At 32.4% G+C, this 11,714-nt stretch overlaps 1 protein-coding gene across 3 annotated transcripts in view; it reads left to right on the top strand.

Moving 5' to 3' along the window:
• The window catches only part of LOC118744576 (leucine-rich repeat-containing G-protein coupled receptor 6-like), a 175,025-nt gene extending 169,934 nt beyond the window's left edge, over window positions 1–5,091 (top strand). For all 3 annotated transcript variants that reach the window (XM_036477700.1, XM_036477699.1, XM_036477698.1), the window contains one exon: window positions 4,927–5,091. In XM_036477700.1, the coding sequence (XP_036333593.1) occupies window positions 4,927–5,091 (165 nt within the window). The remainder of the gene's footprint in view (window positions 1–4,926) is intronic.
• The last annotated feature ends 6,623 nt before the right edge of the window (window positions 5,092–11,714 follow it).

Here is an 11,714-nt window from a genome sequence, read left to right as displayed (position 1 = left end):
TATATGATAAACTTTTCGTTTTATGATGTTTCAAATCGCTCTTCAACGCCGCTAAAGAAATGTTTATATAAAAAAAATTAAATAAGTCCAAATTAAAAAGTAAAGGAAATTTTTAAATTCAACGAAAATTCCTGCACGTTCTTTTTTCGCCTATAATTTTTAAATAAGAAGTCAATCACCCCATATTAATCGATTTCCACTTCTCATGCCAACGAGAGCAACGTGCTTCAGCTGCAATGTCGGATATACATATGTATCTAATGTGTGTGTAGAGCACAATTCATTTATCATCCAACCTCAAAATTCGCATCTTGGCAAAACCACAAACCACTAAAGCAGGTAAACAACAACAGCAACAAATGCATTGCATTGCTTTTATCGCGATGGCATTGCACGTGCTGCCACCTAAGCTTGTCACATGAAATGGGTGTCACTTAATAGCGTACAGATAAAGGTGTAGAGGTTGCGCATGCGACATGGTGTACCGATTATGTATGGAAAAGCAGGGTATGAAGGAAAGATGTGAGCATTAGACGCTTCGTGTGAGAAGAAGAAATATATATGTGAATGCTATAAATGCCTTCAGAAGGGATATAAAAGCAAGAAAATGTTTTACATTTTCAGCTACATACTTACATACATACGTATACGGGTTGCTTTGACTATACTTCTTATGTTTATTTAATGTTTAATATTTTTTTATAAAATCTTAGCTAGTTATACAACAAACACTATATAAATTTACGTTTCAAACTTTGCACAAAAATTATAAAAATTCCACAAATTTTAACCAAACTTTCAAACTTATTGTTCAGAGTTTAAAAAAAAAACTTTTGGGTATGCAGTTTTATAGCCCATTCAATTTTAGTACAATAGTACATTTTTTCTGTTGTGCTGGGCATTATCTTCCATATAAAAAGATTTTCAACATACTTTACACCGATAAAAATTTGTGACACCATGAGCAAAAAATTAATATTAAAAATGAACGGTAATTTTTAACCACATAAAACTTGCACTTTAAGATGAATAGGCTATAAAATTTTATACAAGAAAACATTCTAAAAATTCTGAATTAAAAATCGGAAATTTTGGTAAAACTTTGTTAAAGTTTTGGTAACTTTTTTTTCAAAGTTTGAAATGTGGATGTATGTACACTTTTACACTAAATATCTAACATTAAATAAACCAAATAAATATAGCCAAAATAGGTAAAAATAAAGCGGGTCTAATAATTCTGCCACCAGTACGCATTCTAGTAAAATAATGATAAATTAGGCGACGAAAATCAGGGCTCTAGAAACTCTTTAGCTAAGAGTACAGTTTAATCTACATATTTCTCAATCGGTCTATACTAGGTCTCAATTCAAACAGTATCTTTGCGGGCGTGTACACACATACATGTCTTATTTAAACTCTACTTTAAACACATACTACTCATAGAGCTCCTGCTAATAAAATTAAGTTTATTATTAAGCTATTAGTAAACCAAAGGTAACCTTTTTTTTTTGGGAAGTATGTAAAATAGAACACGAAAATTTTATAAAAATACAAAGATAGCAAACACCCGTAGCTTCCTTTTCATGCTTAAATGCAACAAAAAACACAACACTAACTTCCGCTCTACGTGCGCTATTTCTACGCCACTTTTCAGTTAGCTTGCCTTTTCCTATTTTATAATTCGGATTTTCACTCTGTATTACACTGCTTATCTGCCTTTTGACCAGCACTTTAACCTATTTGCAGCAGTAAATATTTTGTTATTCTATCAACATAAATATTTATATTAGTTCTTAGTACAACTAAAATAAATATTTTTGCTAGAATTCTTCCGCACCATTTCAGCGGCTGATGCTCTATTTTGAATAGTGCTCTGTGTGCGTCTAAAGCAATAAAAAAAGTTTAAATTTCAAAGCTTCGTACTGTGCACTTCAACGCCTTTTGACTATTATTCTGCTCGCTTACTTGTATGCCAGCGCTTTTATGTAGTTAATACTCGCATAAGTATTTATGTATATGCAATAAACCTTCTGCAGCAGGGTATAAAGTACAGTTCATTTTGTATTAGTAGCCCAACAATACACTCATAGCGCCATCGCAAGTAATATTTGGTATTTCATTCGCCTTACGAATTTGCTCTTTTTTGATTTCCGTTATCTACTTTGTTTTGAGAATTTTGGAACTAAAGTATCCCACTACTTTGTGGTTTGCTCATAATAAGGCGGTGTAAAATCGACTTCTTTATAAATATGTATACATATTCATTTAACTCAAAGCAATTCTGGGCTGTTCTATTTATTACTGTTTCTTTTACGAGCCTACAGGTATACATATTTTTCTTTTATGGCAGTGGTTTTTATACAAACAGTTCACATTTACCTACATATGTATTCATGCAAAGATGCAAGCGCTTGCTTATATTACATTTCATTTGTGCATGCTTATTATGTTGGAGCTTATGCTAAAATTTATAAATAAAAATGTAAACTTATTAAGAAGTTATATTGTACAAAAAGCAGTTGTCTATTTAATTCGAAATAGTAACTGCAGAAATGAATAATCTTTTAATTATAAAAATCATAGACGACTCCATTTTGAGTGCGAAAGAATTGAAGGTGAATCAGAATTTTTATTATGTAAGAGATTGCTAACAAAACTTACTTTCGGTTTCACCACCAATTTAAGTGAAAAATAATTTTTTGCATTCTGTAAGTTTTCGCCATTTTAACCCAAGTAAATAAAAATTATGATCCAATCGGTCATACATACATTCATGCGCATTATATCTAAAGCTAGGCGATATAAAAATTACGATTCCTGTTTGTAAAAATCTTTTAATTTTATTTTTCTTCTTCTACTTACAACTCTTTTTTTCCTCTGATTTGGTACTACAACAGTTATTCAAATTGGGCCGAGGCAAACACAAATTTACCAATTTCCGATATATTTTACACAGTCCCGCCAGTTGCTCAGAAGGTCCTTCTGCACTTGGTCCTTACATTGTGTAAATAAATTTTTGGCGGAGTATCATCATCCATGCTCTCGACATGTGCAAGCTATCCCAAACGTTGTCATTCATTGCATCTTGTTTCGCTACTCCTTGGACATGCGAATAGGGTGTAGAATGGCTCTCTCGAAAGCACCCAAAGCCCTCTCATCTTTATTAGAGAGATTTGAGCCTGATTTTTATTCGTCGAGAGGGCCTCTGCTATTCAATCTCCTTCCGAGTCTAAAGTAGCACCTGTGGGCTACAGCTTTTCTTTGCTTCTTATCTTTAGACTGGTAATTTATAAGGTCCTCGTTCAGTGCTAGCCCAACCTTTTAACTTCCTTTTGTAAACTGGAAATGCTCCGCTCATGGCTCTGGCGCTGAAGCCGGCATTGACAGCTTCCATTGTGCTGTGGAAAAAGTGGTAAATTAACGCCGATCCATTTAGCTGCGTTCAATCATTCGCATGGTTTTCTCGATATAACCTTATATGCAATGTTGAGACGACTTATCCCAGTAATTATCAATTTTTTTATACCTTGCATACTTATAGTGGAGAGCAGAAATGAGTACATGATGATTATTGTGAAATATTTGCAAACATTTTTTGTTATTTCTTCATGTATAGGCTTTACCTAAAACCATATAAATTTAACTTTATGCAGAGCTTTGAAAAGTTTAACAAATTTTCATTGAAATTTTGAGCTTTTTATGAATTTCTTATGGACGAAAATATGCAAGACCTTTTGAAAAGAAGAAAAAAATCAACGCGAGTTTTGTAAATTGCGCTTGTTATATGAAAAAAACCCTCAGAAAAAGCCGTCAGCAAAAAATAAAAATATTCTTAAAATATTAAAAAGCTCAAAATTTTAATGAAATTTTGTTAAATTTCCTGATCTCTGTCTAAAAGTTTGATTTCTAAGGCTTTGGTTAAAGCATGCACCATGATTTTAAGAAAAAATAACAAAAAAAATTTTACTTTAAAAACCTTGAAAATTTGTAATAAAACTCGCCATGTACACATTTCTGCTCCCCACTGTATAAAATTAATTCTGACTAACGATTGGTGTAATTCATTTTACCAATCATATGCGTCTCGCAATTCGAGCATCAGCTGCTCTATTTCTCTTACATTTCGTCTCTCATCTTTTTTAATTTCAAATTCTATTTACATATTTCTGAAAGTATGCGTAACCTATATTTAAGTGAATTTATCATACATATTTACATATGTAAGTGCTTGCAAAGCAAATGCATTGACTATAAAGATTCGTCATCCTCCCTTTCATCGATTTCTTGAGCATCTTCCTTGTGTCACTCCCATGCGCACTAAGCAAACATGAATTTCCATTTCAATCAATCAAATAATTGCATATTGCTTACCTTGCACTTACTTTGATGCAATAGTTTCTTATACATATTAGCATATGTATATACCTAGTTGATAATGCATATGCAAATACTCGGTATGAAAGTAATTACCTTTATTACTTATGAAAATATGTAGACTTGTATGGATTTGTGCTCATGTATGTATGTACGTGCACTGAAACTATTCTCTTGCACTTCTACGTATTTATATTTTGCCCTCCTCTTTAGTTGATCTTTACACACTCATACTTTGCTGTTTTTTCAATAAAAAATTACCATAAATCAGCTGCCAACTGCAAGTTTACCTCTCGATTAGTCTGCAATCAAGTTGTGGCCATGTTATGCAAATAAAATCAATATTTACCTAATTATTATGCATTTCGCTGATTGAGTACATATGAGAGCCAGGTTGCGCTTTTGACATTTCTTTACATAAGCTTCAAACTGGCTAAAGGAAATTTTAGTTTTTATAAAATGAAACTAGCTAGTCTTTAATTTATCAAGCAATAAAAAAAAATAATAAATTTTGTCCAAACTTTAGTAAAATCTTATTTTTTATCTTTTCAGATGGTGCCTACACAGCAAATCTCGAAGTTATCCAATCTCACATACTTGTCGTTAAGCGGCAATCGTTTCAGCCAGTTACCCGCCGTAGCTTTCCTGAATCTATTCCATTTACGTGAATTACGTTTGAATCGTTTGGACCGACTCAATCGCATTGATTCAAGGTAAGCATGAAAAAATACTCAGATACGAGTATCCAAAAAAAAATTCATTTAGACCTTTCCCTATGTTTACAGTATCTGGCTAATAAATTTTTTTGCGTGAAATTTGTTTATTTCATTACATTTTTTTCAGACCGGCAATTGAGTGCCGTACGCACTTTTTTGCGCTTTAGGAGTATTTTTTTTTTAAGAAAAAATAGGACTTAGGGCATATATCTAATAAAATATGCAGTAAGCTAACTTCTCAATATTCCGAAATCAAAGCGAGACAGTCTAGTACCGTTTTTGTGAATGTATTGTGTACCGTTTTTGGGTATGTTTTGTGTACATGTTTATTTATAAACTTATGTGTTCCTTTTCTTTCGTACGTGTTTATTGATATATCTGTACTGTAATGTTTTCGGACGGTACTAGCTCTTACTGCCAATATAGGAGTATTACATACTATATGTATAACCATACTTGACAAGGTATGATGGAAATTCGTTCAAAAAAAAATCATCGATGTTTCAAACTTTATACAAAATTTAGAAAATTTCAAAAAATTTTCTCCAAATAATTTCTACCCGGCGTTCCATACCAAAATGGACGGGGTTCACACTTCATGTGTTTGATTTGTTTAAAATTTCTAGGGTAGATGGACGACAAACATAAATAATAAATAAATATGAAATTTGAGCTTGATTAATACATTTTTAAAAACTCTACAGCACAAAAACAAAAATAAATCGATTTAATAGTTTTCCAAACATTTCGACAACGGGGCGAGAAAAAAATTTGAAAAAAATCGCACCTACACATATCAAAATTCTCTATGAAAATAAATATTTTAAACATTTTTTTTCCTGAAAAATTTTTCACATACAATATTTTTGATAGAAAAATTAATTTTTGAAAATATGCCATCTCAAAAAAATTTGAAAAAAAATCACAATGGTAGCTCTTAGTATTGCGCAATATTAAATATTTGAAAATTTTTGAACCCAATTATATTGATAAATTAAAATTATCAAATTAAAGAGGTTTAAGAAAGATAACTGTTGGCAATATTTGTGAGGGGAGTTTCCACCTATTTGAAATTTTTAACTCACTCAAATTGATAAATAAATGAAATATTGCCATGTGGGTGTCAATCTAAAGAGTTTTAAGAAGGCTTATAGCCGTAAATATTTAAAAAAAAAATTTGCGCAATTTAATTGATAAGCTAAATGATATATTACAGTATAGATATTATATTAAAGAGGTTTAAGAAAGATAACTGCTGGAAACCTCTTTGAAAATTTAAGCTCAGTTAAATTGATAATATAAATGAAATACTGCAATTTGGGTAAAAAATTCTACAGTTTTAAGAAGGCTTACAGCCAAAAATATGTTTGAGGAGGGTTTTCACCTGTTTGAAAATTTAACTCAATTTAATTTATATATGCAAATTAAAGAGGATTAAGAAAGAAAACCTTTTGGAAATACTTTTGAGGAGGGTTGCCACCTATTTGAAAGTTTTAACTCTGTTTAATTGATTAAACAAATGAAATACTGCAATACGGGTATCAAACTAAAGAGTTTTTCAAAGACCTACAGTCGAAAATATGTTTCCGGAGGGCCAACTGTTTGAAAATTTAACTCAATGAAATTGGTAAAATAAATGAAATGTTAAAATATCAAGATTATGCCCTACCTATATAAAGTAAAGACTGCAAATATTGGAACTAAATGAAATATTAAATAATTGGTTCCAAACGAAGAGTGTTAGGGAAAGCTTTACTAGAGATTTTTTTTATGTTTCCACTACCGTACAGTTAAAATGAAGAAAGAACTTACAAAATCTTATCGAACGAAGTGATCATATTATCAACGAAAAGTTGGTATACAAATTTCGCAATGAAAAAATAATAAAAAAAACGACTGCTACAAATTAAACAAGTAAGAGCAGTGCTGACTTCGGCTATGCCGAAGGCCTCATACCTTTCATGAATATCTGAAAATTTTACTTTAACAGATTACTGAATTTGAAAAACTGTATATATTCACGGCATACATAGATAGAGGAGTTACATATATAAAAAATGATATCTAAACAATTAGAGGTATGGAAGATATACCTTATATAGCACCAATCTAAGTGATTTTCACTGCTGTGTTATTAGTATGAAAATCGGTAACACAATTTAATGAGTTTAGCTTCCTACATAAAGGAGATATATCGCAAAAACTGGTATCTGAACAATCAGTGGTAAAGGATATAAAGCTTATACAGCATAGATTTTGTCGATTTTCTCAGTAGAATTTGTATTATTATTTATAAAAAAGCTTACAAAATTTATCGGTTTTAGCTGTCCAAATATAGGAGTTTTGCATTCAAACCCCATATCTGAACAATTAGTTGTATGGAGGCAATAAATAGGTTATATTGATCCGATATTTTTTTTATTTTACTGTAAACTTTCTGTTGATAATGTTTCTAGCTGCATAAATAAAGAAGAAGAAGCTGCATAAATGGAGAAGTTATAACAAAGAATCACATATCTGAACAATCAGTTGTATGGAGGCTATAGGTTATAGCGGTCCTATCCTCGCCATTTTTACTGTAAGTATTCCTTTCATAACGAGTGGAAATATTGCGAAATTTCATGCTCTCAGCTGCATAAATGTAGGAGTTATAACAAAAAATCATATATCTGAACAATCAGCTGTATGGGAGCTATAGGTTATAGTGGCCCGATATTTGCAAGTTTCACTGTAAGTATTCTGTTTATATTGGGTGGAATTTTTGCAAAATTTCATGTTCCTAGCCGCATAAATCTCATGTCTGAACAATCAGTTGTATGGGAGCGTTATAGTGGTAGAGAGGTATAAAAATAATAAAAACCATACCTAACGAAAGCATACAATTGTTGTCACCATTCCCTAACATTATAAAATAGTTAACTTTTAATCATAAAAAATTTCACTTCAGGTCGCCATAGCCTACTACGTACTATATTGCGAGTAAAGAGAATGTGTCTGCTTTATCGTTGAGTTATTCCGACTTTCAAATATCTAAGAATCTGCCTTAGTGAAATACACATCTACCTAACAATACCCACATTTTCCAGAATCTTTTTTGCTAAATTAGATGAGCTGCTTCGAGTTTTTTAGAAAGTTGTTTCCAAAAATCAACGAGAACAATTTAATAACGTTGGATAATATTATGAAGACTATGATTATAATTATTATCTGATTATTGATCTGCCCAATCAAACACTCACAAATTAAAGCGTGAACAGAAGGGTATTTATAATCGCATATTACAAATGTTAAAATAACAATTTTTTACAAGGACGTTTAATTTGTAGCGCATGGCACCCACGTCACTGTTGCCAGTTGTTGTAATTTCGAGAAAGTAGACAATTTCGTTTAGTTAGGAACCAGCATAACACCGATAATAATGTCGGCATCGAAATCCAATGCCGCATTACTTTAGCGAACAATTGCTACTTTGGACTAAGTAGGCAATTCGGGAGTAAAGTTCTCTCTGGACTTACAAAAACCACACTCTATAAATCACTCATCATGCCCATGCTGCGTAGAAATGTTCAACCATTCGGGAATGCATTGGTGTTGCTCGCTGCACACATTGCCTGTAATTTCTTGATTTACACCAGCGCTCGTCCGCTTGCTTGCCTGAAATATTCAACATTGTGGCAAGATGAACATACATACATTGCAGTTGACTACGAATATAGGCGTCTAACTACAAAGCGATTAATTAGCCTAGGTATTCTCGCGACAATTACTGAACACAGGGAACGGAAAGCTGCCAGTCAATGAGAGATTAGGACGAATTTTATTGCCTGAAAATTTTTGTAACTTAGAAGCATCGGATATTCAAATCCGGATATTCAAATTAAATATAGGAATCACGATTGGCTCAGAGAATGAGCAATTCTTGCCACGTAGAATAAGCATGTCTATCAACTCAATAATGTTTTTCAATCCAGCGTTCGAGGTGATGAAATAATATGTATTGTATATGTACGTCGATTAACACCATTCCAACGGAATTTTTGAACTCAATTGATCTTCCAGGGATTACCCAACATACTGAAATTGCAATAGGTGTGGCACTTATCATGTTGCGGAATATTAATCAGCCAAAACTTTGCAACGGCAAGCGACTCGCAGTTAAGAAATGGATGGACAGCGTAGTGAAAGCAAAGATTTTAACGTGGCCTTTCAAAGGTGAAGAATTCCCATGATTTCGACCGGTACACTATTTCAATTTAAAAGATGGCAAATCCCAATTCGATTGGCATTCGGAATCACAATCAGTAATGCTCTAGGTCAACCTTTGGAAAAGTATGGTTTAGGTTTAGATGCCGACAAATCTATGTTACGTGCCGACAAACCATTTAGCCTCGATATCTACGTAGAGAGTGGAAAAATGAAAAATATTGCATACCTACATACAAATACTGCAAAATCAAACTTCTCTGAAACGCATGTTTTGCTTCGTTAATCATTTATCATCCATGTAACAGGAATGTGCCACAGCAAAGCGTAGCAGGGTACAGCTAATATTTTTATAAAAAAATAACAAAAAAACATTTGAGGTATTAACACCTGAATGGTTATCAGGTTATCTGGTTAAACATGCATTAAACATTCAACATTGATTAAACAGCCAGCAGCCAGGACTCAATTTTCAAATTTTTCTGAATTTTTGTGCGCAACTTTCAACCATCGGTTGAATTTACTACAGTCAGAAATTTCTTCCAGATCAACAATTTTAAGGCAGATTTTGTAAAAAATATTTAATACAGATTTTATAGAAAAAAATGTGAAAAATCGTGCCTCAAGTCTTTTTTTCAGCCAAAAAAATTTATATAAAAATTTGCTCTAGAAAAATGTTTAAGTCTCCAAAAGATTGCTTCAAGTATGCTCTATAGACCCACAATTTTTTTGTAAAAATTGTACAAAACCATTATGAGAAATTCGCGCTTAAAGCTTTTTAGACAAAAATACACCGGTCGTACGACCTTTTTTGCAATCGAAAAAACGCCCAACTGTCAGCTTTTCACATTTTTCTGAATTTTCGTGCGCAACTTTTTGTAAAAAGTATTTAATACAGATTTTATAGAAACAAATGGGAAGAATCGCGCCTCAAGTCTTTTTTTCAGCCCAAAAAATTTATATAAAAATTTGCTCTAGAAAAATTTTTAAGTCTCCAAAAGATAGCTTCAGGCATCCTCTATAGACCCACATTTTTTTGTAAAAATTGTACAAAACCATTATGAGAAATTCGAGCTTGAAGCTTTTTAGACAAAAATACACCGGTCGTACGACCTTTTTTGGAATCGAAAAAACGCCCAACTGTCAGCTTTTCACATTTTTCTGAATTTTCGTGCGCAACTTTTAACCATCGGTTGAATTTACTACAGTCAGAAATTTCTTCCAGATCAACAATTTTCATGCACATTTTGTAAAAAGTATTTAATACAGATTTTATAGAAAAAAATGGGAAAAATCGCGCCTCAAGTCTTTTTTTCAGCCCAAAAAATGTATATAAAAATTTGCTGTAGAAACATTTTTAGGCCTCCAAAAGATAGCTTTAGGCATGCTCTAGAGACCCACAATTTTTTGTAAAAATTGTACAAAACCGTTATGAGAAATTCGCGCTTGAAGCTGTTTAGACAAAAATACACCGGTCGTACGACCTTTTTTGTAATCGAAAAATCGCCCAACTCTCAGTTTTTCAAATTTTTGTGCGCAACTTTCAACCATCACTTGAATTTACAACAGTCAGAAATTTCTTCCAGATCAACAATTTTAAGGCACATTTTGTAAAAAGTATTTAATACAGATTTTATAGAAAAAAATGTGAAAAATCGCGCCCGAAGTCTTTCTTTCAGCCCAAAAAATTGATGTAAAAATTTGCTGTAGAAAGATTTTTAGGTTTTCAGAAGATATCCGCATCCGGCGATCGGCCGTTTCAGGAAAATTCAGTTTACTTCCCACATGTGGCATTTCTACCAGACGAGCAAAATTTAGCAGCAAGTGGAGGCGAAGGATTTTTTCTCTTAGGATATTCTGTCCACTTGCGCGAGCCTTCACCTGAAAAAAATTCAGTTACCACCGAATTAAATAAGTAGAAAAAGATGGTAGATTATTGTTATTATAAAACAGTAATTTATTTGAAAACTATAAAACTAAAATTGTGGAAAATAATTCCAGCAATTTTTTAGTAAAGAAGTTAGCGGTTTAAGTTTTTATTTTTGAAATTCGACACTTGGATAATATAAGTACATAGATAATTGTGATATGTAAGGACAAAGATATTTGTTCCTCTTTGGGTTTTCCTTAGGGGGAGCTATAACGTATTCAGCAATTCGGTTCCGATTCCTTAGCTGGTTGGTTTCAAGCGCAGTTGCCTGTATCGCCTGTGTACCTGGAATAAAATAAAAGAAAAAGAAAGTTGAAAGAGCTTATTTTCAAGAAGAGAGTTACAATTTGAAAGCATAATAACACAGGCCAACAAAATTAAGCTTCTTTTGGAAGCAGAAACACCAATGAATATTTCCGAAGGCTTTTGGTGCGGTGAATACGCGACTGGCCGTAGAATTATTATATCACGTCAGGTTTTTGAGCTATCCT

The sequence above is a fragment of the Rhagoletis pomonella genome, unplaced genomic scaffold (assembly GCF_013731165.1).
Source record: "Rhagoletis pomonella isolate Grant_MI unplaced genomic scaffold, Rhpom_1.0 Rhpom_scaffold_00008, whole genome shotgun sequence".
In the NCBI taxonomy this organism is placed as follows: Eukaryota; Metazoa; Arthropoda; class Insecta; order Diptera; family Tephritidae; genus Rhagoletis; species Rhagoletis pomonella.
This window is presented reverse-complemented; position numbering and strand designations above follow the sequence as displayed.